At 43.3% G+C, this 27,961-nt stretch overlaps 1 protein-coding gene across 1 annotated transcript in view; it reads left to right on the top strand.

Annotated features, from left to right (window-relative positions):
* Nucleotides 1–22,621: 22,621 nt before the first annotated feature.
* EFEMP1 (EGF containing fibulin extracellular matrix protein 1) overlaps nucleotides 22,622–27,961 on the top strand; it is a 50,480-nt gene continuing 45,140 nt past the window's right edge. Inside the window, exons 1-4 of the mRNA XM_005144009.3 lie at nucleotides 22,622–22,758; nucleotides 23,014–23,102; nucleotides 25,929–25,977; nucleotides 26,156–26,416. Of these exons, the coding sequence (XP_005144066.1) occupies nucleotides 23,022–23,102; nucleotides 25,929–25,977; nucleotides 26,156–26,416 (391 nt within the window). The 5' untranslated portion in view covers nucleotides 22,622–22,758; nucleotides 23,014–23,021. The remainder of the gene's footprint in view (nucleotides 22,759–23,013; nucleotides 23,103–25,928; nucleotides 25,978–26,155; nucleotides 26,417–27,961) is intronic.

Genomic DNA, 27,961 nt, shown 5'->3' with positions numbered 1-27,961 from the left:
AGAGTAATTTTAGGAGTAAGACAAGAAGCCTGAGTAAGCAGATGTTGTCTGCAAGGTCAGAAAGGTAAGTGCCAGTTTCGCAACGCTGCAGTTTATGCAGTGACACAGAACTTATTCCAGCCCCTAAGGGGAACCAACACCACCTGTGTTGGTTTGTAGCTGGGATCAGATTCAACTGTGGCCTACAGTCTCCTCCCTTCATGCAGATCCCAGGTTCCTGCACATGGCACTCAGGTTCTGGGGGAACAGGATGAAAGAAGCCAAAGTAGTTCCTTAGCCTGTTTTTTAACCCCCTTCTTGGGGAAATATTTAAAGTCCACCAAGACTTAAACCCACTGTCCGTTCATGTATATTCTCCCTATTGGCTATCTTTGTTTTAAAACACTTGTGTTCAAGGGCAAATAAACCAAACATTTTCATTTGTTACTTTATTTTGACCTTTTCTAGCATCAAAAATGTGTACAAGCACATCATGTGTGAGTGAGTGGCATAGTTCCACAGGCCAAGCATACACAAAATGTGAGGAATAAATGCTGCAGAAAAGAGCTAGCAATTAAAGGATGAAATAATTAATAGTCATAATTAACAGTTATATATGCATTAAGTATTCTATCTGGAAAGGGGAGAAATGGGTCCCTTTTATTATGCTTATTGATTCACAAGCTATTTCTGCAGGAGATCACTAACCTGGGCAGCTGGCAATGGGCAGACACGGGAGCAGAAGTGATCCATCACCACACACACGTGCAGAATTACATGACAGACACTGGAGTAGGTGTTGTGGCCATTTCAGCAGCTTCCCCCATGACCATATATCAAAGAGCACAGGTATATTTGAGACATTAGAAAGAACTGAGCTGTCTGTAATCAGCAATGTCTGGTGCCACTCACGCTCAAGCTCATGGCACACAGTTACAGACCTCTCTTGTCAAAAACTGTCATTTAGACAGAGGCTGTGCCAACCCTAACCAGTAAAGAGTCCATCCTGCTCAGAAATGTTACAGCCACAAAGCACACAGCTGGTTTTCCTACTTCTATAAAGCCACTTTTCCTTTTCTTTGGTCAGTCTTTAACAAAACTTGTATTTTAAACAAGCCATAAACTTCAGTTTTGCCAAATATGAATGCACTCTGTGAACTTTGTGGCCATATTGCCACAAAGAAGGGAAAAGCAGGGGAAAGAGAGAAAGGGAGAGCTCTTACAACAAAGCTGAAAAAGCTATTAGTCCTTTTAGGTTTTATCTTCATTTACTAGACTTCAAGGTGACTGTATCCCTTGACAGCAGATCTGAAGTGCTCTGAAACCTAGTGATATGGGGCTGTTGTCATCAAGTGATCTGTGCGGCACAATGTGCAGTTCCTATACTCTAGACTTCCCAGTATTGGGGAGCAGGACTGGCAGATCCTTTCCTTTGGTCCCAAATATCCACCAAGGAATCAGCCTGGTATTATAGGTACCTTCAGATCCTGGTCAGCCTAAAGAGAAATTCCGTGAGAGAGCAAATGGGTGGGAAGACTGAAGGGAGCTGATGTCATTGAGCTCATACTGTAATCTAATTCTAGATTGTTTAGGCCTCCCATCTCTCATCCTCTTCTTCTCTTCCTGTTTCTAGGAAAGAAAATAGCCTCCACCCTGCTAATGATCCCTCAGGGGAGGCAGCATCAAGAGGCAACACTTGCTGCAGCAGAGAAAAGCCACGGCTGCTGCTGTACACAGCATCAGGCTGAGAGCATCCACAGCCTGCAGAGAGCAACTGATCTAAGTGGGTGAGGAAGGAAGCCTCCCCCCATGGGAACTCAGCTGATTCAGGGAGGGAGGGGAACAGCCTTACAGTGAAAACAAACCACAGAGCTTCTCAGAACCCCAATAATATCTATGCATCCCCTAGAGAGGATTTGCAGAAAGACAGAACAAACATACTTAACAGAAAGATGCATGGTTGGAAACATCATTTAAGCATGACGTTTCACAGTGTAAACACAGGGCAGAGGGCTTGAGAAGGTCTCACTCTGCATCCTCACCAGCAGCCAGCGATGGACTCCTCTCACTTTGCCTTTTCAGCACTTCTTTTCCTCCCTCCTCCCTGCTGAATGCTTAGGGCCAGCTCCTGAGCTCCCTCACTGAAGCTCCTGGAAACATAGGGCAGCAAAAAGGGACCATCTTCTTCCATTACTCCTTTTCCTCCCCTTTCTCACTTCAATCCCAGTTCAGCTACCGTCCCATCAGTCTGCAGTGATAGCCACCAAAAAAAGGCATTAACTGTATTTCTCCTTGCTTATATTTAATCTCACTGCCAAGAGAGTATCCAGTACTTCTTGCCCTAGGAACCCTTCTTCTCAGAGGGAAAGAGAGCCTTTCCATTACTTGCTCCCACTCCCTGGGTCAGCCTTTGCCAGAGGGCAGCAAGCAAATGTGATGCTCCACCAGGTTTGTTAATCACAGGGCACCGCATTCATTTGTGACAGGTATGACCTGGGAGCAAAATGAAAAGGGAAGGAGGAGGAAGTATTTGATAAGTCAGTAATTACATACTAACGTGTTGAATCTCCCACTCTGTTCCCACTGGTTTTGGAGGCAATAAAATCCAGGCTGGAATTTCCTAGGAATCTATACAAACATAAAATGAGGCACTTATTGTAGGCATGTGTTCCCGACAATAAAAATTACAGGAATGGTGTCAGAGCAAAGATCCAGCTAATTCACCTGCCACTAACTAAAACAAGGTGCAGGAACAAGATAAATACAGTGGTACTTTCCCAGTGTTCTTCCAGGCTCCAAGAATTTGTGTCTGGTGAACTCCTCAAGACATACATTCCCATTCAGCATCCCTAACAAGCCTGTTTTTCATGAACTATCTTGTATGTTTTTTAAACCCATGTAAGCTGCAGCATTCACAACATCAAGTCAAGGAATTTCACAATTTAACTAGACATAGTAATGAAGAATCACTTCATTTTGTACCTCTGGTCGGTAGTTTCTGTCAAGCATATATATCAAAACCAGTGCTTGTTCCTAAAAATCTGTGCAGATTTTACCACACTATTCCACAATTCCCACTGGAAACAGGAGAGAGAACAAAGAAACAAAAAAGCATAGGGATGAGAAGAAGCCCAGGCAATGAGCAAAGAAAAGGTGACTGCTGAAACAGGTCACTGCATCACAAAAGAGAATCTGTAATTCCTACTTTAGGGACACAGAGAAGCCTTCCAGAGAAGTTTACACATCTCTTGAATTTCTGCCCAAGTATCTCAGCAAGTAGAAAGATGTTTTAAATGACAGGCCCCTCTCTCTCCTGACCATATACTTGGAGATGTTTAGATGCCATATTTATTCCATCAGGCTCATGACATAAGTTACACCCAAGAATTGTGCCCATTTCACAGCAGGGTATGAGTAACTAGCATGGAGGTCCTCAGCCTCCCTAGGTTTGATCAATCCACCTCCCACTTGGACCATTCCTCAGCAGAGGCAGGGAAGGAGCACAAAGCTGTCCACCCTTTTGGATGACTCTTCAGTCCTGATGGAGCAACAGCTTGGGGCACAGGCTGCTGCAAGCCACCCACACACATAGGTTAATGCACTTTTTGATGATTCATAAACCCAAATCTAACAGCAGAATCAGGCCTTTTGCTCATTATCCTGGAATGAAACATCAGCTCACATTTTTTACAGATGACTGTCAAGGCAAAACCCTGGACTGAAAAGTCCTGCTTATCTAAAATGATTTTCAGCTACACCCTTCAAGGCAAAGCCATGGCTATTAAAAGAAAGAGAGAAAATCCCAGAATCATAATCCTGGAACATTCAGCTGTGCACTGTCCTCTGTGCAGTCCATTATGTCTAGATTTTGCAGGGATCCTCTGTACAGCAAATGCTATCACTGTGCTACATAATCCCTGCTCACTGTGGACTAGTTAAGGATGGATTTGTATAGTCTTTACTGCAAATTCTTCTGCTTTTGGGTGTTCTTGCTGAGTGTGTACTAACATAGCTTTGAAGTTTAATTACTCCCAACAGTTGCAATCATTATAGTTGAGATATATATATACTTGTATATATACAATAAGCTTGTAAAGTTGGACTTAACTTCAATCACAAAGGGAAAACATGAGACAAGTTTTATTCATTGAAAGCTTTGACTAAATCAACTTTAGTGACATGCACATCAAGTCCAATGCTCAAATCACTGGAGAGCTGCCTTCCTGCTCCTGAAAGGAGCAAATTCTATTCACTCACTAACTATGAAGGAGAGGAAGAGTTGCCAGTCAAGAGAGGGGGATGCTGAAGATTCACAGCTGCTGGTTCATTTACTACTAATATAATGGGAAAAAGATGTGCAGAGCAGCCACCCAGGAGATGAGGTGACTGCACACAATGTTTGGAAGAAGGAGTTACATCAGAAGACAGCCACAGAAGGTTACAGTGGCACACAGCTCAATTAATCCAATGCACAGAGCCACAAGGAGGGAGCCTGTGGACACAGAAAAACTGCTCTGCCATAAAGATATATTGCCACATTCCCTGTTTAAGAGGAAGGGGAGAGATTAACAACCTGTGTGTCAGCTAACAGAGGACAGCTCTTTATGAGGGAAGCATTTCCTGGAGATTTTATATGATCAATCATTTTCTTTACTCTCCCTACAATCCTGTGATACCCTTGGAGCTGCACTGCTCTTACCAGCAAGAGCACAAAGGCAGACCCTGGAAATGCAGATCCAACCAGCAGTCTCCTTTCTGATCTTTACTGTTGTTTGCCTGATGACATAAGCACAGTTTTAGGTAATGATGTACATAGAAAAATGTGTGTATGTGGCAGTGTGTAACTCCAACAGTCTCTTTGGCCATGTGCAGTGTAACCACATCGTGGCACACACACACTTCATGGAGCCAACAGCAAACACAAAACTAGACACTTCCCAGTTCTGCAACTGTGTTTGCTCAGGCACCCACCTGTACTCTGAAAGCATCATTTGCTCAGTGAGCACACACCAGCAAACAGGACCACAGGATTTATTTTAGCTGTAATATTTAGTAAGATAAAGGAAATCATTTTTTATAACACAGGACACAAATCTTTCTCAGGCACTGCAGGTGCTGACAGATGCAGAGACACATCCCAGCACTTCTTTAAGTACTGGGCTCAGGAATGCTATTCCATGTCACAGAAGGCTCTAAATCCTTAGTCTGCAGGAATAGTTTTCCAGATATAAATAGCATCCTGTTTTGATCATTTTTTCTTACTCTGTCTATAAGTTTCTTATTTTCTCCTATCATTTTCCAATCTATCCTGGCAGCCATATTATTTCTATATATGTAACAAGCTCTACTGTTTCACATCAATTTATACTGTATATGAACACTTACATACATAACCACACACACAAAAAATGGTGTTAAATGTTAAAGTTCCAAGTACAGGCTCTAAATTTCATGAAAGAACAAGATGCAACTTACAGTTTTACACACTTAAATAAACAGTTGTTTCTACCTCCTGATGGTGTCTACAGAATAGGAAGGGAAAAGGCATCATTATGTAGGATCCTTAGATCCAAGCTGTTGCTGCAATACAGTGCATGATGTCCATAAGAAAAGTTCAGCATCTTTCTATTTCTTTTGCTAGAGATTCTTCAAATGTCAGCTCTAATGAGGAAACTGGAGTGTTACTTCTTCCTAAAAGCAGTACTACAGTTAATAAGTAACTTCTGAATTCTGTGAGACAAAACATCAGGGTAGCACATGTTTTGACCCAATATACCCTAACCTTATAAAGCTGAAAATCCCCCGCCTCTTTGCCATCTAAATACAGCACATCTGGTCTCACCAGAGGAAAACCTTCTGACAAAAGCTACAAACTTCTGTCATCTACACCCTTCTGTAGAAATCTCACAGAATTTATATCCTCATTCACAGAAAACGACTTTTATATTTCCATTCTGCCACTTCAAGACATCACTGAGAGGTTTCAAAACTTGCCAGTTGAGAGGCAGAATTTATTGTCTCCATGAATCACAGTTTCAGGCTCCAATAAAAGCAAAGGTCATTTAATGATGTGATAGATTATACCCCATCCCCGAAGCCCGAGGATCACAAGAGCAGCATCTCCTCTGCTAAATCAACAGGAGGGGCAGTTTCAAAACTGTTCTGTCCAGAGACCACCAGGTTTACAAGCTCTGCTGAGAAACCGTCAGCACTGCAAATTCCCCAAGTGCTGCTTATTGCACTGTGCTGGCTGAGCCTGTAACCACCAACAACTCCAGCTGTTTGTGCCAAAGTCCTTTACGCAGATGCACAATTGGAACTTGTAAATTACATGGAGAAACAGCTAAAGCTTAGGAAACTCCAAAACATTTCTCGTTTGACCAGTGTGGCCAGCAGGGTTGTAATTTCTGTGAATCCAGTATGTGGGGTTCTTGGAACTTACCAGCTCTGCTGGCAAAGCAGTCACAGCTTGTAACATCCATGGGGGCAGGAATGAGGTTCAAGGAACTTACAAGCTCCCCAGGGCAGCTGGAGGAACTTGCAAATTCAGTTAGACAGATACCTGGTGTTTGTGGAGACCTGCCAAGCCTATGCAGAAAACAAATCACAGCCCATGACGCTGACAGTTCTTTCCCTGCTGGAACCCACAGCAAGGTCCACTGCAGAGGTGATACCCCCCACTGAATGCCTGAATGAGACTGTGCCTTCCCTTGGAATCTAAGTAATATTCTTGGCTGTGTATCTACAGGGGAATATGAGCTTCCCTGGAGATCCTGCATCTTCTACCATATGCCTGAAGGATACCTCTAAGTGTTGTTCTCATGCAAATGAACCTCCACAGGTAGTCTGGTGAAGATACAATCTGCATCAAGTATCTCACACAAAGCAAAACAGGCATCAGAGGAGCCAGCAATTGCTTCATGTTCCAGCCTCAGAGCAGTTCTGGAAGGCTTGATGAAAGGTGAAGATGTTCCTAGCACAAAACAGTTGTTTGCTCCTCTATTGACTGTTTTCTTTTGTTTCAGATAGCTAAACTACTTTCTTAACTCTCATCAATGAGAAGCACAGTAACAGAGGGGCAACACTGAACACCAGGGTGGCAAGTAGCTATGCATGGGTCATGGCCACAGATGTGAAAAGCAAGGAAAGCAACACCTGCTCCTGGATATGTTACATTGTGAGATGGGAAACAAAATATCCCATGTGAAGGGACAGAGGTAATACAATATTATCGAACTACTATTTCATTATTGCCCTAAAGCATGTGCACCAGCTTCAACTGCCATGTGCTTGAGCCTAACCTAAGCACAGAGACTGGTAAGTTTTAAAGACTCAGGCTGTTAATAGAAGAAAATGACATGTGCATCACTATAGTGCACATGAATTAACAGATACTCTACTCTCTGATCATTACCACAGAGTCTAACTGAACTTAGTTATCCCTGGAAGTGTCCACCCCATGTCTGCCTCTAAGTGTCTGGGAAATCACTAAGTAGCTTCTGTGTAGCATCTGCATCTCCCCGCATCAAAAATCAGTGTTAGATACTACTATTATCCTCTTCAGTCACATTCAGGACAGGCCAAAGAACATTCTGACCAACAGGACTGAGCCAAAATGTCCCTTCTTACCCTAAAAGCAAGAGAGTTGCACTTGGAGGGGACAGCCACAGACATTAGTCAACATCAGCCCACTGAAGAAGAGATTTTGCCTCATTTGCAGTGATTTAGAGGTCAGGACTTTCCAGAGGGTTCTTTGGCTGTGGCCTCCAGCACCACACTGACTTCCAGTTACACAGCTCAATTAGATGCACATTACAAGGGATCCTTTTAGCTCCTAATCCCAGAGATAACCTGGAGCAACACCATCCTTAGTAATTATGGTTCACAACATGGGGGAAGGAGTAGCCCCATTGAGCTACCTAATCCTTCAGCTTTCTCCAAATCTGCTTTGTGTAGGTTAGCACAGAGAAGCCTCTACAGAACCCATGGAGGCAAAGAGAGCAGAAGCCCTTACACAGCTGCATGTATTCTTTCTGTGTGTAGGCATGTATGCATGTGTTTTTCACAATGTGTACATGTATGTTCACAGGTCTGTCCATATCTTCAGGACTTCTGAACCCAGAAAACTGATTTTTGCCTTCTAAGCATTGCATTCATTAAGAGGAAAACAAAAGAGGCTGTAGGAAACATGAATAAGAGGGAGATGTACCCAATAAGTGTGGATAAAGGAAAACCTGATTTATCAACGCTCCTTAGACTCTGCTTATCACACTGACTTGCCTTCCCTCTCATTTTGATCTTTTAAAGGCTCTGCACAGAGAGTAACCATTGGCTAAAACAGTTTGTAATCAATATTATCTTTACTTCTACTTTTACACACACCGATATTAATACACACAAAGAAACTTCCCAACAAGAGCTTTCCATACCCTTCTCTGTGTCTCACTCTTCTCTTGCACATATATCCATTGTCATCTCAAAAAACACACTGGACTAACGCACCTACTCCCAAATCCCCTTGTGGCATGCTCTTTGTGAGTTTGAAACACTGTTATTCCCAGAATCTGAACCTTAAGACAAAGCATTGCATTTAGAACTCCTGATCTGGACAGGTTGCCCAATTGAAAAATAACCCATTTTGCACAGAAATGAAGATACAACAGCAGCTTCAGAAAATACTGTACCAGGACAGAAAGGTTTAACCCCCACTAATCAGTCAGATGGAAAGACACCCCTGAAACCACTACAGAAACTCACAGGCTTTTCCAAGTAACTGTATCATAGAGGGTTAGTTAATTGCTCTGACAAGGCAACAAATGAAGCTTCCCAAAGGACACAATGTTTGTATGTAAGAGCTTGCTACATCACTTATGTAACCTTGATTCTTTTTCATGCAATTTTAAAGAAGTAATTGACCTAAGGGGGTGGAGTAGTTATAACCACAGTTTAAACAAGAGGAAAATTAGTTTAATTGCATATACTAGGTTAGAATATGCTGGCACTCTCCATAAAGACATTATCTGCCTTTTTAAGGTGAGTCTGTTCAGAGGCTCATTTCATGCATGAAGGTTCCTTTCTTCATGAACCAGAGCAGAAGGCTATGCAAACTAGAAGTGAAGGAGATTAATGTAGCATGCAGGGAAGAGCTGTTTCATCTAGAAAAGAATAACCTTGGACAAAGCCATTGATTCCAACAGTCCCAGATTAGGGCAAGTTCAGCTGTGAAGCTCCATCCTAGTTCCACAGGTGATCTCTCTGCCCAAAAAGAGCTGAAGCAAATGTCTAAATTCAAACTTCTTTAATACATGGAGGATTTTTGGAACAGGCCCTGGATATAAAGCTTATGGAACTCTTCTGTACCTCATATAGTATGAGACTTGTGAAAGACCTCCCCAGAAGGCACCATGCCTGTGCTCTATGTCTAATATTGCACCTTTTCCACTGCTGGTCTGACATTTGAACTGCAGCTATAGAATCCCTCCGAAGATATTTGCACGTTTTCCTTTGCCTTCCAGTACACATTCTGCTTCCCGACCAGTTGAGCACACCTTATACCGCCATGGTGACACTAGAGGGCAGCTCTACATTTCCAGATCTTCATTATCTCAACGAGGAATTAATTGCGTTGCATTCCTACATTAGGGATCCACAATCTATAACTTCGGCTCAAGAATCTTATCAAAGCCGCCTTTGTTTTAAAGCAAAGCACAATGGTTACCATCTAATTCACCAGTTTATCATGCATTTCACTTTGAGAGGCATGTGGATTTCAGAAGGAACTATGCCGCGTTGACTTTTTAATGGAGAGCACCATGGAGGAAACAGCTCTTTATTTTGCCAGGGTGCTGTTTGTTTCCATGGTGCATTCCCAATCCCATAGGCTTACGGTATTTCTGCTGCTTATAAGTCCATATGCGTTGAACAGCAACAATAGCAATTTATAGGAAACCATGGTTTTAAAGGTCAGCATTCTTTTAATGTGCACATATACTTAAAACCACAAATCTATGTTAAGCAATTTGCATCAGAACAGAACTGCCTGGTTCAAATTTCCTCTGGCTTTTTCGTCTTATTTTTTTCCCTGCTATCAACTGGATAAAGCTCCACCAGTGTCAGAGCATGCCCTCAAATCAACATCTGCATTTAGATTTGCTTGCTTGTATGTTCTCCCCTTTAAGGCTCAGCCATCAGCCAACAAATGATTGCTGTCAATCAGCTCACAGGAGCTCTGCCACATGGGGAGAGAGCAGTCCCACTTACCTCATACTCAGCTGCATTCCTTCTATGAGCTTTGGGAAAGGGCTGGCTCTGCAGGAACTTCACATATAGCTTGAAACAAAGTCTGATTTCCACAGGGCTCTACCCACAGATCTGCAAGGACATAAACCAAAAGCATCCTTCAAATAAGCCCCACAGATGTTTTGCCATCCCACCCTTTTCTTTTTAAATGATTGAAATGCATCTTTCTTTCCCTTTAACTGAGAAGTTCATCTCATTTTGGTCCCTTTCTTCTCAGAAAAACCAGTCAGGAGCTGCAAGGATTACTGGCAGGATAATGCCACCACAATCATGGGAAGCATGAATTGAATTTCCAGCCTCATCCAGGGACCTAGTCCCTCTCCTAACCCCATTGACAACTCACCTCAACCACACCACACTTAGTGCAATGGAAAAGGGAATGTTTTCTGGGACTACCATATGAAATGACTATGAGAACACCCCACTAATAACAATAATATGTTGTACAAGTTCCTTTTCCTAATAGAAGGCCTAACAGTCAAGCCCCACAACTGAATCCTTGTACTGGCTATCTTCCAACTATGAATGGAAAAACACACTGACACAAAAGTTGAGTTAAAAGACACCAGAGGGGTCACTTCCACATTAGGCCAGATTGAATTTTCCTCAGATTTTGTGGAACTCTTCAGGAGATTTGTTATGGCATTCCATAGGCAAAAAAGCAGCAAAACATACTGTATAGAGCCTGCAGATGCAAGAGCTGAACACATCTTTTCACAACAGACCAACCTACAATAACAAATCCTTTTGCTATTCACAAGAGAATCATTGAGTATTGCAAAACTTGATCATTACTGATTCATGACAGCTTGAGGAAAAACATCAGCTTAAGTAATCAGGTCAGGGCACTGCTGGTGACCACAGTGTTGGCAAAAGAAACCATTTCTGTCTTCCTATCTTTCATCAAACATTTTACAGTATTTAGCTTTTAGCACTTCATTGCTGCAGATCAGTAAACAACTAATAGCTTGAGAATGAGATGTTAAATTGTGAGCAAACATCTCTATTATCTCCTAATTCACTTACACTGTTCACATGCTTTACATTCAAATTAGTAAAATTACTGTTAGGATCCCTAACAGCTGTAAAATCATCTACTACTGCTGTTAAGAGCTTCACAAGGTGATTAATGCCTTACACAGCCTGACAATCAAGGGATGCTGTGTCACATATTGCAAACTGGGAGTAAAGATCTTGTTCAGATCTTAAGGTGGACAAAACCCCTACATTTTTTGAGTAGGAAATCGATGTGATCCCAGAAAATGAAGGAGGAAGTCAAAGCTTTTCTCTACCAAAGCTGACTGCAAACAAATCCATTCCACTTTCTCCCATGCCTTCATGATATTCTTTCTCTAATCATTCTGAATAGGTAGTAGTGTGGTGAAAGACCTTCTGACTCCAAATGAAGTATTGCAATAGCTCGTATTCACCTTCCCAAGGTGCACACTTAAAATAACCTAAAACCTAAAGCTGACAAACTGTTAATCCACCCCAAGTAAAGATCTATTCTGCTGCAGAGAAGATGCTCTCCTTACCCTGCACCTACCTATGCTAAATGGGACTCACACAACAGACTGTGTTCTGGCAATTCAAACCCAGCCCATAGGGGCCAAATTTCAGTCATCACAACTTGGTATACCTCAGGCCTACATCACAGATACACTTCCTGCATCACAGGAGGCTTTCACTAAATAACAACAGCCATGTTGGAGATGGAAACAGAAGTTAACTGGACAAAGTGTGTCAAGAACTCATTCCATCCAAATTAATGCCCTGTGTAAAGGCATTAGCTGTGAGTTTCTACACAGAATTGTTATGCAGGTTTGTTCTAAAATAAATGTTATGTGACTGTTAGCTTTGAACCATTATTAGCTCTAAAGGCACGCTGTAAAACCACACAACTCCACCTTCAGAGAGCAAAATTACACATCTCTTACAGTTGTCTGCTAACTGTGGAAGGAAGACCTTTGATGGAAGGCAGGAAGCTGGGGGAAGAAGAGCTGGTAAGACTGGTTTACACTCTTCTTACAGCTGTCACTAGAAAGTTTTCACCCATTCACAGGATTATTTCATAGTTTCAAGAAAACTCATTTTCCTCTAGTGCTACTTTTAAGACTTAGCTGCTGCCCTCACAAAAACAACATTAAACAAGACAGAATTAAATGTTATATTTGCAGACTTTCTAAGTGACCTCATAGCAGCTTTCCAGTATCTGAAGGGGGCCTACAGGGATGCTGGTGAGGAACTATTCATTAGGGACTGTAGTGATAGGACAAGGGGTAACAGGTTCAAACTTAAACAGCAGAGGTTTAGATTGGATATAAGGAAGAAATTCTTTACTGTGAGGGTGCTGAGGCACTGGAATGGGTTGCCCAGGGAGGTTGTGAATGCTCCATCCCTGGCAGTGTTCAAGACCAGGTTGGATGAAGCCTTGGGTGCCATGGTTTAGTGTGAGGTGTCCCTGACCATGGCAGGGGGTTGGAACTGGATGATCTCAAGGTCCTTTCCAACCCTAACTATTCTATGATTCTATGAATAGACTGTATTAAACACAAGGAACTCCCTTCTAAGACATGTCCCTGTAGATGAGGTAAGGACTTAGTGGCAGAGCATTCTCAAGTGCTTGGACAGTGACTGTCAGAGTTCAGAGAACATTGCCTGTACCTTGAAGCCCCCCTGCCCTGAGTTTTCACTGACCTTGTGATATACATGCAGGATAATCCACACACACTCACAGACACACCAGTTACATTCTACTTCTGCACAGGGTGAGTGCCAATTCTGAACAGATGCTTCTTTTTAATCAGCATAACAAAGGGGACTGAATAAAAGCATGGAGAAAATAAGGAAAGGTCCTTTTTAATGGTTGAAGTGCCACTGTCTTAAAGCTAATGTCACCTCCATTGGTTTTGCACTCTCCCCTTTAAGGCAGCAAGGTATTTACCAGCTAACAGCAACTACAAATGTCTCCAAAAGCTATTTTGCACAGTTACAAAAATAGAACAGGCTCTTAACCCACCGCAATCAGACCACACAAGGTTCAACACATCTCCAGTGCAAGGCAGAGACAGGATCTGACCCCTGTCCTAAAGTAGTAAGTGCCAAAAAAACAGTTTTACAGCAATCAATCAGACAATCTACATCAACAGGCTTAATTCATACATAGAATCACAGAATGGTTTGGGTTGGAAAGGACCTTAAGCTCCTCCAGCTCCAACCCCTGCCACGGGCAGGGACAACTTCCACTGGAGCAGCTGCTCCAAGCCCCTGTGTCCAACCTGGCCTTGAGCACTGCCAGGGATGGGGCAGCCACAGCTTCTCTGGGCACCCTGTGCCACCGCCTCAGCACCCTCACAGGGAAGAACTTCTTCCTTACACCTAACCTAAACTTCCCCTGTTTAAATTTGAACCCATCACCCCTTGTCCTATTACTACATCTCCAAGATGATACAATCCTTAGTGTCCACAGCTTGCTGAGAGATAGCAGTCAGGAGCTCCACTAACATCCAGAGACTTGTATATTAAATGCCTCCCTGAAAGACTTATAAATTCCAGGTACTTAATAACTGAAAAGCATTATTAATAACTCAGCCACAATACACTGACAAGATGCTGAACTAAGAGTTCTCCTTTGATTTGAGGAAAGCACAGGCAAGCTCAATCAATTTTGCTTTTCCTGCTCAAGTGGTTTCTTGCAGAAGCTGAATTTATATGGAAAAAGTCTGTTCCCTCTTAGAGATACACATTTGAGAAATGAATGATGAATATGAGCATAAATAACCAAGGCCTAAAATTCTGACAGACTCTAATTGTTGCTTCTAGAAGTGAACATTTCTGCAGGCATAATTCACTGTTTAAAGTGCTGTCAAACATTGCATTTTTCAAGAGTAAGGGAGCTGGAAAGCAAAAACCTTTTGACATAAAATGGGATAAAAGAATCTGGAAGTAAGTATGAGTAAGACAGTGAGTAGGATCCAGGTAAACACATTCTCCTCTTTTGCACTGGTGCAAGTGATTTTTTCCACCTGCCCCCTTCTCTTTTTGTTACTGTTTTATGAATGTGTGGAAAGACACAAGGACAGGCTGGTGCTCCAGCTGTGACTTGGTCTGCACACAGTCCTTTTCTTGAAGCATGTACCCATCCTTTACCTTCTGTACACTGAATCCATGTTCAGCAAACCACTTCAACCAAAGTCCAAGAGCCTTCTGCAGGCAATCATAGAATTATAGAATGGTTTGGGTTGGAAAGGACCTTAAGATCATCCAGTTCCAACCTCCTGCCATGGGCAGGGACACCTCACGCTAGACCATGTTGCCCAAACCTCTGTCCAAACTGGCCTTGAATACTGCTAGGGATGGAGGATTTACCACTTCTTTGAGCAACCTGTTCCAGCACCTCACCACCCTCACAGTAAAGAAATTCTTCTTTGTACCTAACCTGAACTTCCCTGAACTTTCAGGACTACAGTCCCTGATGAAGAGTCCCTCTCCAGCATCCTTATAGGCCCCCTTCAGATACTGGAAGGCTGTTACACTCCCTGGCTAACACAGGAAAGGGCAGAAATATCATGTTTGTGAAGAAGTAATCCCCATGTGGAACCTCTCTAAGTGTGCTCCATACTGTCACCTGACAGCCCTGGGAGCAACCAGGCTCCTTGGAGGCAGGAGGCAATACCTCAGGCATTGCTCTGCAGCCTCCAAAAGGGACACTTTAATATCATAATCTCCAGAACTGTATTTACGACCTGCAGCTGTGGTGCCAAAGAGGCCCCCGGCCCCTTACACACTGAGACTATTGTTGGCAAAACAGAGCTCTGAGGTTTCTCGAGTGACATAAGCAAGTTAACTGAACTACACTGGGCTGCTCTGGATGGGGGTGGAGAGGGGTATTTGGTCTTCTTTGTGTAGATCAGATTATTTGGGGCTTTTATCACTTGTGGTGTTAGCAGTCCTCTAACTTTTAATAGCCCTTAAAGCACAGTAAGGTGTGAATGAGCAGGAATACATTTGTCAGGGCTTTGGGCTTCCACGGAATGAGAACTTGAACTGATTAATAAAAAAAGAATCCCCATGTTGCACATAACGTAAAATAAGTATATATTGTAAGTTATGTGTGAGCTTATTACGCAGATGAAATGTTTGGCATTGCTCTGCAGCCACTTAAAAGGGATACCTCAATGACTTAGAGCAGTGGTGTTCCCTCTGTCTCACTCCCAGAACAAAGCTTTTCCCTGATGTGGTTAAACTCCTACAGAGCACATTTTGGGAGCATACAGGGATATGGACTTCTCATTGCCAGCTTTCAGCTGTATCATCTTCCAGTCTTTTTGCTTTTTCCAGAATTCTGATGCCTTTCTACAGCATGTATCTGCAAAGAGGGGTGAGAAGATATTGCCTCTAATCTCATCTAATGGAACAACCCCACTATTATTTTTCTTCTGTTTTCTGTATGGCAGCATGCAGACCAGCACTCAGTTTAATATTCTAGGGAATTAAAGTGCTCTGACATATATATCCTTTGGTATTAACATGCAGATATTCATCAGAAGCGTTGTGTCTCTGGACAGTAATGAACAGGTTAACTGAGCAGGTTGTTTGCCAAGTTCACCCCCACACAACATGAATAAGAAATGTTGCTGCTTTTCTGGTATTAATAACTTCTTCTCAAAGGGAAAGAAAAGCAAATGCAGGGAGTTCAGAAGATGCTTATGAGACCAAAATACAGTTTAACCTATGTACTCATCCTGATGTAGCAACTCTGCCCTACAAATCTGTTCTTCTAAGGTCTTCTTCCACAGCAGCCTTTCTGAGATGGCTCATTTTCGTTGTGCTGAAAGATCACCACACTTCCACACTCCATTCTAGGTCCCCAAGGGTCTGCAGAAAGCATTAGGTTCAGTTTTTGAAATACAGATGTCTGCTTTGAAGGTGTTCAGCACTTTCTGAAACTCAGGAGTGTTCTATGGCCTATTCCAATCAGCTCATGTTTACCTTTCTCAGAAACAAAAAGATGATAGGACATGTAGAGGAAAGACTACATGACAAGAAGAGACACTTCCTACTCAGAGGAAGGGGAAACATATTTCCTGTGTGGAGGGAAGATAAAGACACAGTTTTTGCTTATCCACACTCATTTTCCTCTCTGAAACATGAATGCTGCAGTAGATGAAGTTCTGCCTGATTCTACTTTCAGCTGAGTCAATGACAAGGTCCCTAAGACAGGCCCCATCACTGTGGCCTGAAGTCAACCTCACAGAGAAGCATCCAAATGGCACTGACTTTGAAAGGGATCTGGGTATCTAAGACAATGAACAGCCTGGAAATCCTGGATATGTAAAGTAAATGCATTCACCTCACTTCCCTGTGAGATTTTCTTCATTTCACAGAGAGTGTACCAAGAAATAGAATCATAGAATCACTGAGGTTGGACAAGACCTTTAAGATCATCAAGTCCAACCACTACCCCAAGATTGCCAAGACCATCACTAAAGCACATCACTGAGGGCCTCGCCTACACGGTGTGAACACTTAAATAGATTAAATAGTTTGCACAAAGCTTGACGACAAGCCAAAATGAGATGAAGATGGTCTCTAGCATATTCTGGGTAACACTGGATCTGAATTCTGGCGTTCCTATTTTGCGTCTTAGCCAGAGCAAGGAACTGCACTGACACAGCTGAACCAGAAGAAAGCTCTATGTTCCAGGTACTGTTTTGAATATCAGGACGATTTTCTGTTCCTTGGATGGGTTGTAGTCCTGTGAATAGGTTCTAGACAATTCTCATTTTAACCAAATGTGTTGAATCCCAGTTAGAGCAACAGAATTAAACCCCTATATGCAGCAATGCTGGTCTTCCAGAAGAAAAGGAAAGAAGGAACAATGACTCTGGTGTTATAAAAGCCACATATCTCTAATGATGCACATTTCCAGTCTGCTGTTTCTCTTTTCTGACATGAGAAAAAGGAAAATCACTGGTAGAGAGGGCAATGGAATAGAGCTGCTACACAGAGTAAAACAACTGAACGAGTTAGTAACACCCATACAAGCAAGAGATCATAGAATCACAGAATCCCAGCCTGATTTGGGTTGGAAGGGACCTTAAAGCTCCTCCAGCTCCAACCCCTGCCACGGGCAGGGACCCCTTCCACTGGAGCAGCTGCTCCAAGCCCCTGTGTCCAACCTGGCCTTGAGCACTGCCAGGGATGGGGCAGCCACAGCTTCTCTGGGCACCCTGTGCCAGCGCCTCAGCACCCTCCCAGGGAACAGCTTCTGCCTAAGAGCTCAGCTCAGTCTCCCCTGTTCTGGCAGGTTCAAGCCATCCCCCTTGGCCTGTCCCTACAGGCCCTTGTCCAAAGCCCCTCTCCAGGCTTTTTGTAGATAGGAAGACTGCTAAAATTCCAAGTACAATTGCTTTACAAAGTAAAACCTTCACAGCAATAGTGCTGCAATTTAAGTTAAGGCCCAAATTTGTCATACCTGAAACTCTTACCACATTTAAACATCTTGACCTGTATGGTTAATCCATGAAAAGAGACATTCTGAGTTTGTGAGCAAACTTTTGTTAAGTTGGACGTCAAAGTTTTGCCCTTGCAAACACTGAGAAAACCCCTGTAAAACACGTTCTTTCATTTTTCAATGGGAAGCCTGAAGTGAACACCACACAAGTACAAACAGGAGTGGTTTACAGTCAGGAAAAAGAAGAACTACCTAAGACACAAGAGGTCATGAGCCACACATCCAAAGTAAAATGGACCCATACTTCCCCATACTATTACATCCTCCCTTCTTGGGTTGTTTTCTGATAAAACTCACACTTCTGAAGCCCTCTGATTTACTGATTTATTATAGCTGCACAACAGAGGAAGATGGACAGACTCTGGGGAGATGCCTTCCTCATTCACTCGCTCTCACTTGCATTTGTTTCCACTGTCGAAGGACTCTGGTACAAACACAATCACCCCATTCTCTGGGCATTCCAATATCTGCTGGAGTTTACAGACGTATACAGAATGTAAGATCACATCCCTATAAATTGCAGCAGCAAAGCAAACTGCATGCTTGAGAAATTGCACACAAACCACATGCTGCTTCTTTAGGAAAAGTTCAAATTAAAAATGGCAGCAACATTGGACTTGAATATCCTCAGAGCATTGTTCAGCACTTGGAAATGAAATCACAGGTTAGCCTAAGTTAGCCAAAGGCCTCAGCACAAGAGAACTCATGCAAGAGCTTGTGTACAGGAGATAACCTGAGTGAAATAAAGGTGGAAATTTCAGACTACTAAATTTCCTAATCCAACCTTTGTGTATTTTTTCCTTACCAAACTGCAAGAATTATGGGGCAGGAGTTTTCTTTGATGATGTGTTTGTATCACCCATGTATCACACTACGGTAATACAAGGCAGCAAACAAATAATAACAACAAACATATATTTCATTTTAATGAGAGGCTTAAGAAGGAGGGATTATGTTCTATCTCCTTTGCTTCTGACATTTTGGTCCTTTTTAACTTCTTGTCATTTCAATGTCTATGATCAGAAACTGATTTGACACATTTTTACCTCTCACTGTTAGCTTTCTGTGAAAGGTGAGAGGAATCTGCTGAACACAGTTCTTTCAAACGAAGTCTGCAGTATAGTAACACCTCACACCACATGCAATACGCTGGAAGTACCTCCCTTGAAGGTAAATAAACTCGCAAAATCTTAACCTCAAATAAAAGTTCCAACATTTGTCATATTTAATCAGCAATAAAGTCAGGTACATAATCTTCACAATTTATCCTTCACCAACACTATGTCATTTCCAAGTTGAAATGTGGAAAACATTTTGACATTTGCAGGCAGTGTGGCAGAGAGGCAGCCTGTCATGTTATCAAAATAATTTATGTTCGAGAATTCCTGTGAGTCCAACAGGAAAATAACATCTCCACCATTCCAGCTCTTAGTTTAGACAACTCCAGCGTTACTCGATATGACATGCTCGGGAAAAGAAATCATTTTAAATTGACAATGATAGTCCCCTGAGCTGACAAATACAAGTTGCTTAAATTCTCTGTGTGCTTCATTTTGTGTTCTTGCAAGCTCTGTTTGAAACAGGAAAAGGGGGTCAGATCTGGGAGTAGAAGAGATTAAACTGCAATTTTGTTTTCCTCATTTTCGGGCTTGCCTCTAGTATCAATCTCAGCCTGCTCTAAATTATGTCCAGCTGTCTATGGGCCCCAGGGACAATTCTAGCAGCCAGAATTAGTTGGAGTGCAGTGACATTTTAACCACACACAGTCTTCCTCCAGCCTACCTATCCTTGGGTTTTTGAGGACAATGGGGGGTGGCAACAAGCCCTGCCAGGAAGAAAAAATGTGAACATTTAAGTCATAAACACATTGGAGTTAAAGAATGTATGAAAACTGTGGGGTTTAAGGAAAGCAAAAACTGAGATGTGACAGAGAGTTCACTAAAGCAGCAGGGAATAGAGTGCACCATTTGCGGAAGGAGCCAAAAGCAAGTAATCAGGGGCCAGCCTTGAAGGACTGCCTCAACAGACAGCACTGTCAGTGACTGCTGCAAAGGGTTGGCCTCAGCAACACCATGTTGTATGTTCAGCAAGAAAGGATGGATGGTTTGACTGCTTCTTACATGACATCTTCAGACATCTCAGGTATGTAAATAAGTTGTTCTGCTGCTGAGCAGCTCATTCACATACCTCACACCCTTCTCAGTGTTTCCAAGGGTCTAAATCCTGCTATCTTACATCAGTAAAATTTCCAGTGGCCTCAGTAGGAAATATCTGAGCTACAACATCATGAACTGAGTCCACTACCTCCATTTAAAGGATTGAGAACTATCCCTGGCAGAATATGGTACTTCAGCAAATGTACAAATGTCTGAAGCCAAGTACAGGATCCATGCTCACTGGCTTTCATACACCCTCCAAAATGATGTTTCTGCTCTTCTCTGCTTTTCCTTTTCTAGAGTGAGACCAACCCACTGCAGTTGTGTGGCACAGACAGTGTTTCCCTAGGTGGTAAATTAAGACAAATTTTGATTTAATCCATGATCCAACAAGTTAAATTCAGTCCTCTTTGCATGGCAGATATGGCAATGCATTCAACACTCACCGAGTGCTGTTGTCAGTAGATGTAAGTAATGGATGTTACTATTTGAATTAGATTATTAGAAATGTCTGTGCTGCTTCCTGTAAGCATCAAACAGTCAAATTTCAAAATACATTAGGGGGCACAAATGAAGATTTACACTAATAGAAGTCAATAACTTAGAGACAATCTAACTCTTCAAAGTTGTATCTGAAAAAAATGACATACAGGCTTTAAAGGAACCTCTTTTGGAGCAGAAGAGTAGGTATCAAAAGGTAACTTGTTACATAGGCCAGCATGAAAAATGTCCTAAAAACTTAGCCAACCTAAATTTTCTCTATCATACCATCTTGTTGCTTCTGTACTTCATAGAATCACAGAATGGTTTGGGTTGGAAAGGACCTTAAGATCATCCAGTTCCAACCCCCCTGCCATGGGCAGGGACACCTCAAACTAAACCATGGCACCCAAGGCTCCGTACAACCTGGCCTTGAACACTGCCAGGGATGGAGCATTCACAACCTCCCTGGGCAACCCATTCCAGTGCCTCAGCACCCTCACAGGAAAGAATTTCTTCCTTAAATCCAATCTAAACTTCCTCTGTTTAAGTTTGAACCCATCACCCCTTGTCCTATCATTACAAACCCTAATGAATTGTCCCTCCCCAGCATCCCTGTAGCCCCCTTCAGACACTGGAAGCTGCTCTGAGGTCTCCATGCAGCTTCTCTTCTCCAGGCTGAACAGCCCCAACTTTCTCAGCCTGGCTCCATACAGGAGGTGCTCCAGCCCCTGAGCATCCTCGTGGCCTCCTCTGGACTTGTTCCAACAGTTCAGTCACCAGTGAGGTGTGTGGACTGTAAGTCCTACATTTTAGAGTCCCACTTACCTGTATGCACAGAAACTGCAGTGGGAGAGGAAAAACGCCATCTTCTCTCGTAACTACCTAAGAAAAAAGACAGGCAGCATACTGTTCAATGTATTCTGAACCTACCAACGTGGCTGTTTCTAAAACAGGTAAGAAAAGAAGCAGTTTGGTTCAGAGACAAAATTAATGTGACCTTCCAAAACAGAACTAATGCTTTACTGATGCAAGATCAAACACAATTTGGTGTTGAGAGTTTCAGGGGTGATACAGGAAAGCCACCCTCTAAGCCAGCAATGCCAGAGGTCTGCAACCTAATATGGCATTTTCTTAGGAGATCTCAGCTTCTCCAGGCTCTTCATGGCCAACATTAGGGCAGTAAAAGGGTTCTTTAAGTAAAGAACTCGTGTTCAGCCATAGGAAGAGAGCTGCACTGCCAGCACAGTGCCCCTAGAAGCAAAACTGAGGTCCTGAATAAAGATCCTGCTTATCCCTCTGTAGAAAGAGCTCCCTGGCACCATGCTGCCTATGAGTGCTTCTACATCTCTGTCATGCCTCTTCATCCTCACTTTCTCACTGGGTAGGGAAATAACAGTGTATTTCACATGCCAAAGTAGCCTTTAAAAGTAATGGCTGCTGAAGCTACATGGTGTCTAACAAAAAAGGCATTCCTGTGAAGGGCTCTGGGGTTTTATTTACCAGATCCAGAATGGGCAGGAAAACACACCAATCCTGCTATTTAATTTCCAATACCTTGCCTAGCTGGATGGACACTCCATACTATTGCTTGCAACGCCACAATTCAGCCTCAATTTAGAAGTATATGTTTATTACACAGGCTTTCAAAACCATGCTCCAAGGAGCAAGCCCAGCTCCCAGCATGAGCCAGTTCAAGAGCTCAGGTAAGGAGATGGTGAAGCTCATTTACACAGACCAAGATGTCCCCTCACCTCAGTGTTCCAGGTATCACAGCCCTGCTTCGGGGCAACCATACCACAAACAGTCAGGTTACCACCGACCTACTGCAATCCATAGCAGGTAAACCACCATCGCCTCACCACTTCCCTCCTTCCCACCTCCGCCTCATGGCTCTCCTCCACAGCCGCCAGCCCTCGACGCCCCACAGCACCCAGAGCGATGGCCGCGCTCCCCTCACGTCCTGCCCGCACCGCGGCTCCGGTGTCCCGGTAACGGCTCCCCTCAGGCCGCCGCCTCACGCACCCAACATGGCGGCGTGCCCCGCACCTGCCCCGCCTCAGGGCTCCCCTACGGGCAGCAGGGCAGGGCCGTGCCGAGCCCGCTCCGCCCCGGCGGAGCGCTGGGGCCGCCGTGGGGCCGGTAGGGGGCGAGCGGAGGCTCCGGTAGCAGCCGGGGCCGGTTCTATTTAGCTGAAGGCCGGGGAGGGGGGGAGAAGAGACGAGACCGAGCGGGCGGGCGGCACCGCAGCGGAGCCAGCGGACGGACGGTACCGCACCGCACCGCCGGGAGCAGCCACCGCCGCCGTCCGCACCGGCCCCGCCGCAGGTAGCACGGGGTGCTCCGGTTCCTGGGGTGGGTTTGTGGGGCAGCGCAGGTGCTCGATGGGGTTCTCGCTCTGTGGGGTTCCCCTCGTCCCCCCTTCGTTGCATGTACACCAGAATGGCTTCGGCACCCGGCACCGCTAAAGCAGCGGAGCGGAGCTGAGCTGAGCCTCACTCAGGTAGGGACCGGGCAGGACCCGGTCCCGTCGGTGGGACCGGTACAGACTCCCCCCGTTCACTCGTCTGCCTTTCTCTGCAGGGTTCACGATGTTGACAGCTATGTTCTTGGCTGCTCTCATTCTTATCACAGTGCATTCGCAGGAGACGGAGGAAACCATAACGTACACGGTAAGGTTGAAGAGAGCTCGAGGTAATCGCTGCTTTGCAGGGATTCTTTGCTAAATGACCCTTAAGCAAAACCAAATTCCTTGCCAATGTATAGCATGCAATATAAAGTTCTTCGGGCTCGGATGTTAACCATAAAATAAGCTGTTCCTGCACCGAAACAGTGTTAAAGCTGAAGTTGACAAGATAGAGCAGAAGTGGCTACAACTGCCTGCTCTGAAAGCCTATCTGTGCACCGAGCCTGATGAACTGAACGTTCTGAGGCTTTAATATTTGTTTAATCCACTTTCCTCAAGACAAGGTCCCTATGGAGCTGAATCTGAAATGGATGGAATTTGACAGATAATCAGGTCAAACATTCTTTGCTGTTTTCTTTCGGGTATTTAAAGCTGCTTTTAACAAAACGCAAGTGCTTCAGAACTCGGTGCTCTCAATGGAGCATCCGAGCCCTGCAGTGACCACGGGACTTCGTTTCTGAGCTGGTTTTGAGCACTGCTTTTGCATGGCTTGATAGATTTGCACCGGGACACTGGAAATAGGTTTTTCTTGCAACCAAGTGATAGAGTAAGAGGTTTAAAGCACTTCTTGTAAAGCTTCTTTTGAACTAATTTGCCTGTGTTCTGCCTTTGGCTTGCATAATGCATGTCGTAGAAGGAGTGGCAATTACATCGGCTTGGGCTGGGGAAAAACCCACACTTTCACATCTGATTTACAGCCGTAATCCCTGCAACTTGCTTCATATGGGTGGACCTCTGAATATGTGTACAGGCATTAGTGCAATGCCACACAAGCAGAAAGTTAGGGAACTGCAGCCAAAGGCTGAGATTGTGTTTTATACAAGTAATCCCACTGAAGTCAGTGGGATGGCTCAAGCAAGTCAATATTGCAGAGTTGGAACTTAGTGTAGAAGATGGGGCTTAAAGAAGCCTCAAGTGAGCATCCAGAAGCCAGTCATAAAACACTTTAACACTGGGCTTTAGAAGCAATAGAGATTTGGGAGTACTTTTATTTAGAAGCTTCTGTGATTATTTTGTAAGTCCATATGTATAAGTGGAAACTGCAGATTTAATTACCTTTTGCAAACCAGCCTAACACAGGGATCCCATCCCCCTGCTTTGGCTCATTTATTACATGGTCTTTTCACAAAACTAAGTAGCATTTTCTGTTAATACCAATGGGAAACATCTGATATGGGTTCCTCTACTCCATTTTCAAAGAGGTCTTAGCATTTAGGTGCTTCAATGATCATCAGACTCCAACTATATAATACTACTTAAAAAAACCTTAGCCTTTGGGCATTTTACTCTTAGGATGCTACTGTTTCTCACATGTGCATTGTATTCATTTAGAGCCAAATCCTTTTTTATCCCTTTCTATCCCTTCAGCTGCAATAATAGATGGATTTGGCTCCTTGCAGTTAAATAGACAGTACTTCTGTTGTGCATTAGCAGGAATTGGGCAATTCAGTAAGTGCATGAATTAGCTGTTTTCCTTTGGGCTTCCATTCTCATAGCTACAGTAACTTTAGTGTTGTCAACTCGGCATGCAGTCAGCCCATCAGAGATGGACAACTGTGATATAATTTGCTGTGCACTTACCCCTTTGGAAGTAAAAGCCTCCAAAGCTGCAGATCACTGGTGTCACCTGCAAAAGAAGAACATATTTTCAACCCTATTGCTGAGTCAGTAACAAGTTCCTCAAAATAACTTGAGGATAGTGCATGGAACAAGTGGATCTTGGCATTGGAAGAGCAAATTTGTCCCTTGTATAGTTCCTCTGCACCAAGATTTAGCTCACTTGACTGTGACTAATTACATTAGCTGACCACATTCTTTTTTCTATAGGACCATTAAAGCAATATCCTGAGCAGCACAAGATGAGTATGAACCCACATAGTTGATTCATTGATACTTCAAATGTGTCTGCTGTAGTTGGGATCATTTTGATACTTAGCTAATCAGTTTCTAAATGTCACTTGTGATTAAAATTAGCTAGAAAAGGTAATGGTTTGGGGCAGAGGGATAATGAAGATGCCCACCCAACTGCAGGGCAGAATAGTTAAGATTCTTCCTCAGTGTACTAGTCTGCATTCATATGAACAGTTACTGAGTATAGTCTTGTTTGAATTTTGCAAAGTCTTATTTATACAAGTAGTCCTGTTATAAACTAACCGTTTATTGTATGTCTCCCAATATAAATTGTTCTTCCTCGACTGCAGCTCCCGGAGTCATGTGATTGCAAAGCATGTGAATGAATTTCCAGCTGCCATGGGATCTTTTCCCATTGCTGGAGTGCTAATGGGAGAGGATGGAGCACAGGGGTCTGGTAGTCCCTCTGGTGAACTGGGAATTAAAGCTGTTCACCCATTGGAAGGCAGGGAGGGTTGGAAGTAGATGATCTTAAGGTCTTTCCCAACCCTATTCTAAGACTCAAATTCAGACAAACTTGCTTTTTTTGGATAAGGTTTCCATACTGGTCAGCTGGATCCAAAGGTTCATCTATTCCAGGATTCAGCCAACTATGCTTTAAAGCAGTGTATAGAAACTAGGCAAGGGGGCAGTGATGCTTTCCCACTTTGTTCCCAGCCCCAATAAAACCTACCTACTCACCACAAATGATATCTCAGGAACTTCCCAGAATAGAAGCTCTCTCTGTATATATTTGTTGTTCCTGCCCAGCAGTGCTGTACCAATAGCTGTTTTTCTAGCTTACCAAGGTATGCAAACACTGCATTTCCCTTATGGTCCAACTTGGAGTTTATTGAAGCTTGATTATTTTTCCAAAATAAGGAATCCCAAGTAGCCTAATATTTATTTTTTCTCTCTCTAGCAATGCACAGATGGCTATGAATGGGATCCTGTTAGGCAACGGTGCAAAGGTACAGTAAATGATACTTAAAGAATACCAATGGCAAGTCTGTCTTTGCAAATTATCATTGCACCCCCCTATTTCAGACAAGGAGGTGTGCTTGCATGTCTCATTGTGTTCTTTGTGTTAATGGCTCTTGCAGAAGGTTCGCCTGTTAAAAGCATGACTTGTGTTGTTGCTAACCACAGATATTGATGAATGTGAAATAGTCCCAGATGCATGTAAAGGTGGGATGAAATGTGTTAACCACTATGGAGGATACCTCTGTCTACCCAGAACAGCGCAAATTATTGTAAATGAGAGAGAAGAAGCAGCAGCAGAATCCACTAGTGGTCGAAACAACGTCATTCGACGGACCCCAGCCGACCCTCATCGTGCCCCTCCAAACCCAACTCATCAAATCCAGTGTGCAGCTGGGTATGAGCAAAGTGATCACAACGTGTGCCAAGGTAAGCAAGCTGCCCCGTGTTTTCCTTTCAGGATGACCAAAGTGTATGTAACAGCAAATGGAATACCTGGAAAGTGATAGCCTAGAACTCTTGTATTTACTAGAATGTATTGTGGCACCATCAAACTGGATGTGTAGATGTTTAAGATGCATAAATAAAATACATGCATGTTGTTATATTTCAAGGTACTAGAACTTGCAGTTTATCTATTTCATGGTATTGAGTAGAATTAGTTCTGTTCTCTGTAGAGCCTCAAAAGAAAAACCCCTTAATGCAAGTAAGCAACTGCAGTCAAACACTTTGGGTTGAATTAAGTATGTCCAGGAGAGGCAGTGTGTTTGGCTAAAGTAGGCAGCACAGCAAGTCATGTTCTAGACAATTTGTAAGGACTTGCCAAACTATGTATTTTCAGTAAATGAATGCTGAATGGAACAAAAAATGACCACTATGTGAGCATTTGCATAGAGCAGACTGTAATGCAGAAGAACAGAGTGTTTTTACTATGTATGAGGAATATTGCTCAAGTAGTAGGAACCACACATCTGAACAGCTTGTGCTCTTCTGATCTCTATAGAAGTAGCTCTGTGCAGACCCTGCCAGCTTCCTTCCAGTCATAATCGAGCCAGCCTTTGAAACTATGGCAATGAAGAGCTTTCATCTGCGTGTACATACACCACACACGGTGCCAAAATGCTCAGGGTATTAGCAATGTTAATTGTATGCATTCAGGATCCAGCCTCACAAGCACTACTGTAAACTAAGACTGTTTCATTTATTATTTTATATAAATAGTTTACTCTTCTACTTGCTGAAGTAACAAATGCTTCGTCCGCTGTTTTGTTTCCTTTCACAAAAGATAGATTCTACCCCTTGCTCACAAGCTGGGGTTTCAAGCACGTTAGTGGGATACCCGTGCAAACAGAGGGCAAAACGTGACCCCATGGTTCATCTTTTCCACTTTGTGGCCTGTAGCAGTATAATCATATAAAATAGTACTTGAGTGACTATAATCAGGGTAAGCTATAATATACAGTGGTAGCTCCTTTCTCCCTGGTATCCGTGTATACAGAACGTTATTTATCACTAGTAAGTAAATTCCCTGTCATTCTGAAGCACAGTAATCATCATGGAGGCTGGCTAAGTTATTTTTGTAGGCAAAGCCTCAGAGTTGCATTTCTGGCTTATCTGCTAATGTTCAACATTTCCGTCACTCCAATTCAAGAATGTCAAGCCAAGAACCTACCACAGGAGGTCAATGCCATGATCCCCTTAACCCTGAGCATTCACTTTGGGTTATCAAGGGAAAAATCAATGCCAAGGATGGCAAATAGGTTTTATTTCCTTACTTTAACATAGTGAAGTAGCAGCAGAACCAGGAAGCTGTGTTTAACCTGAAACCTGGGTTTGATCTGGCAATCCCTCCTTCAGGTGATGCTGTGTTATGGTGGCTGGCACTCATCTTCACTGGTGAATGATTCAACTTTAGCATGTAACAACAGCTTTGACTAAAAAATGCCAGTAATGCTAGCAAACATGAACATCACT

This window comes from Melopsittacus undulatus, chromosome 3 (genome assembly GCF_012275295.1).
Source record: "Melopsittacus undulatus isolate bMelUnd1 chromosome 3, bMelUnd1.mat.Z, whole genome shotgun sequence".
Classification (NCBI taxonomy): Eukaryota; Metazoa; Chordata; class Aves; order Psittaciformes; family Psittaculidae; genus Melopsittacus; species Melopsittacus undulatus.
This window is presented reverse-complemented; position numbering and strand designations above follow the sequence as displayed.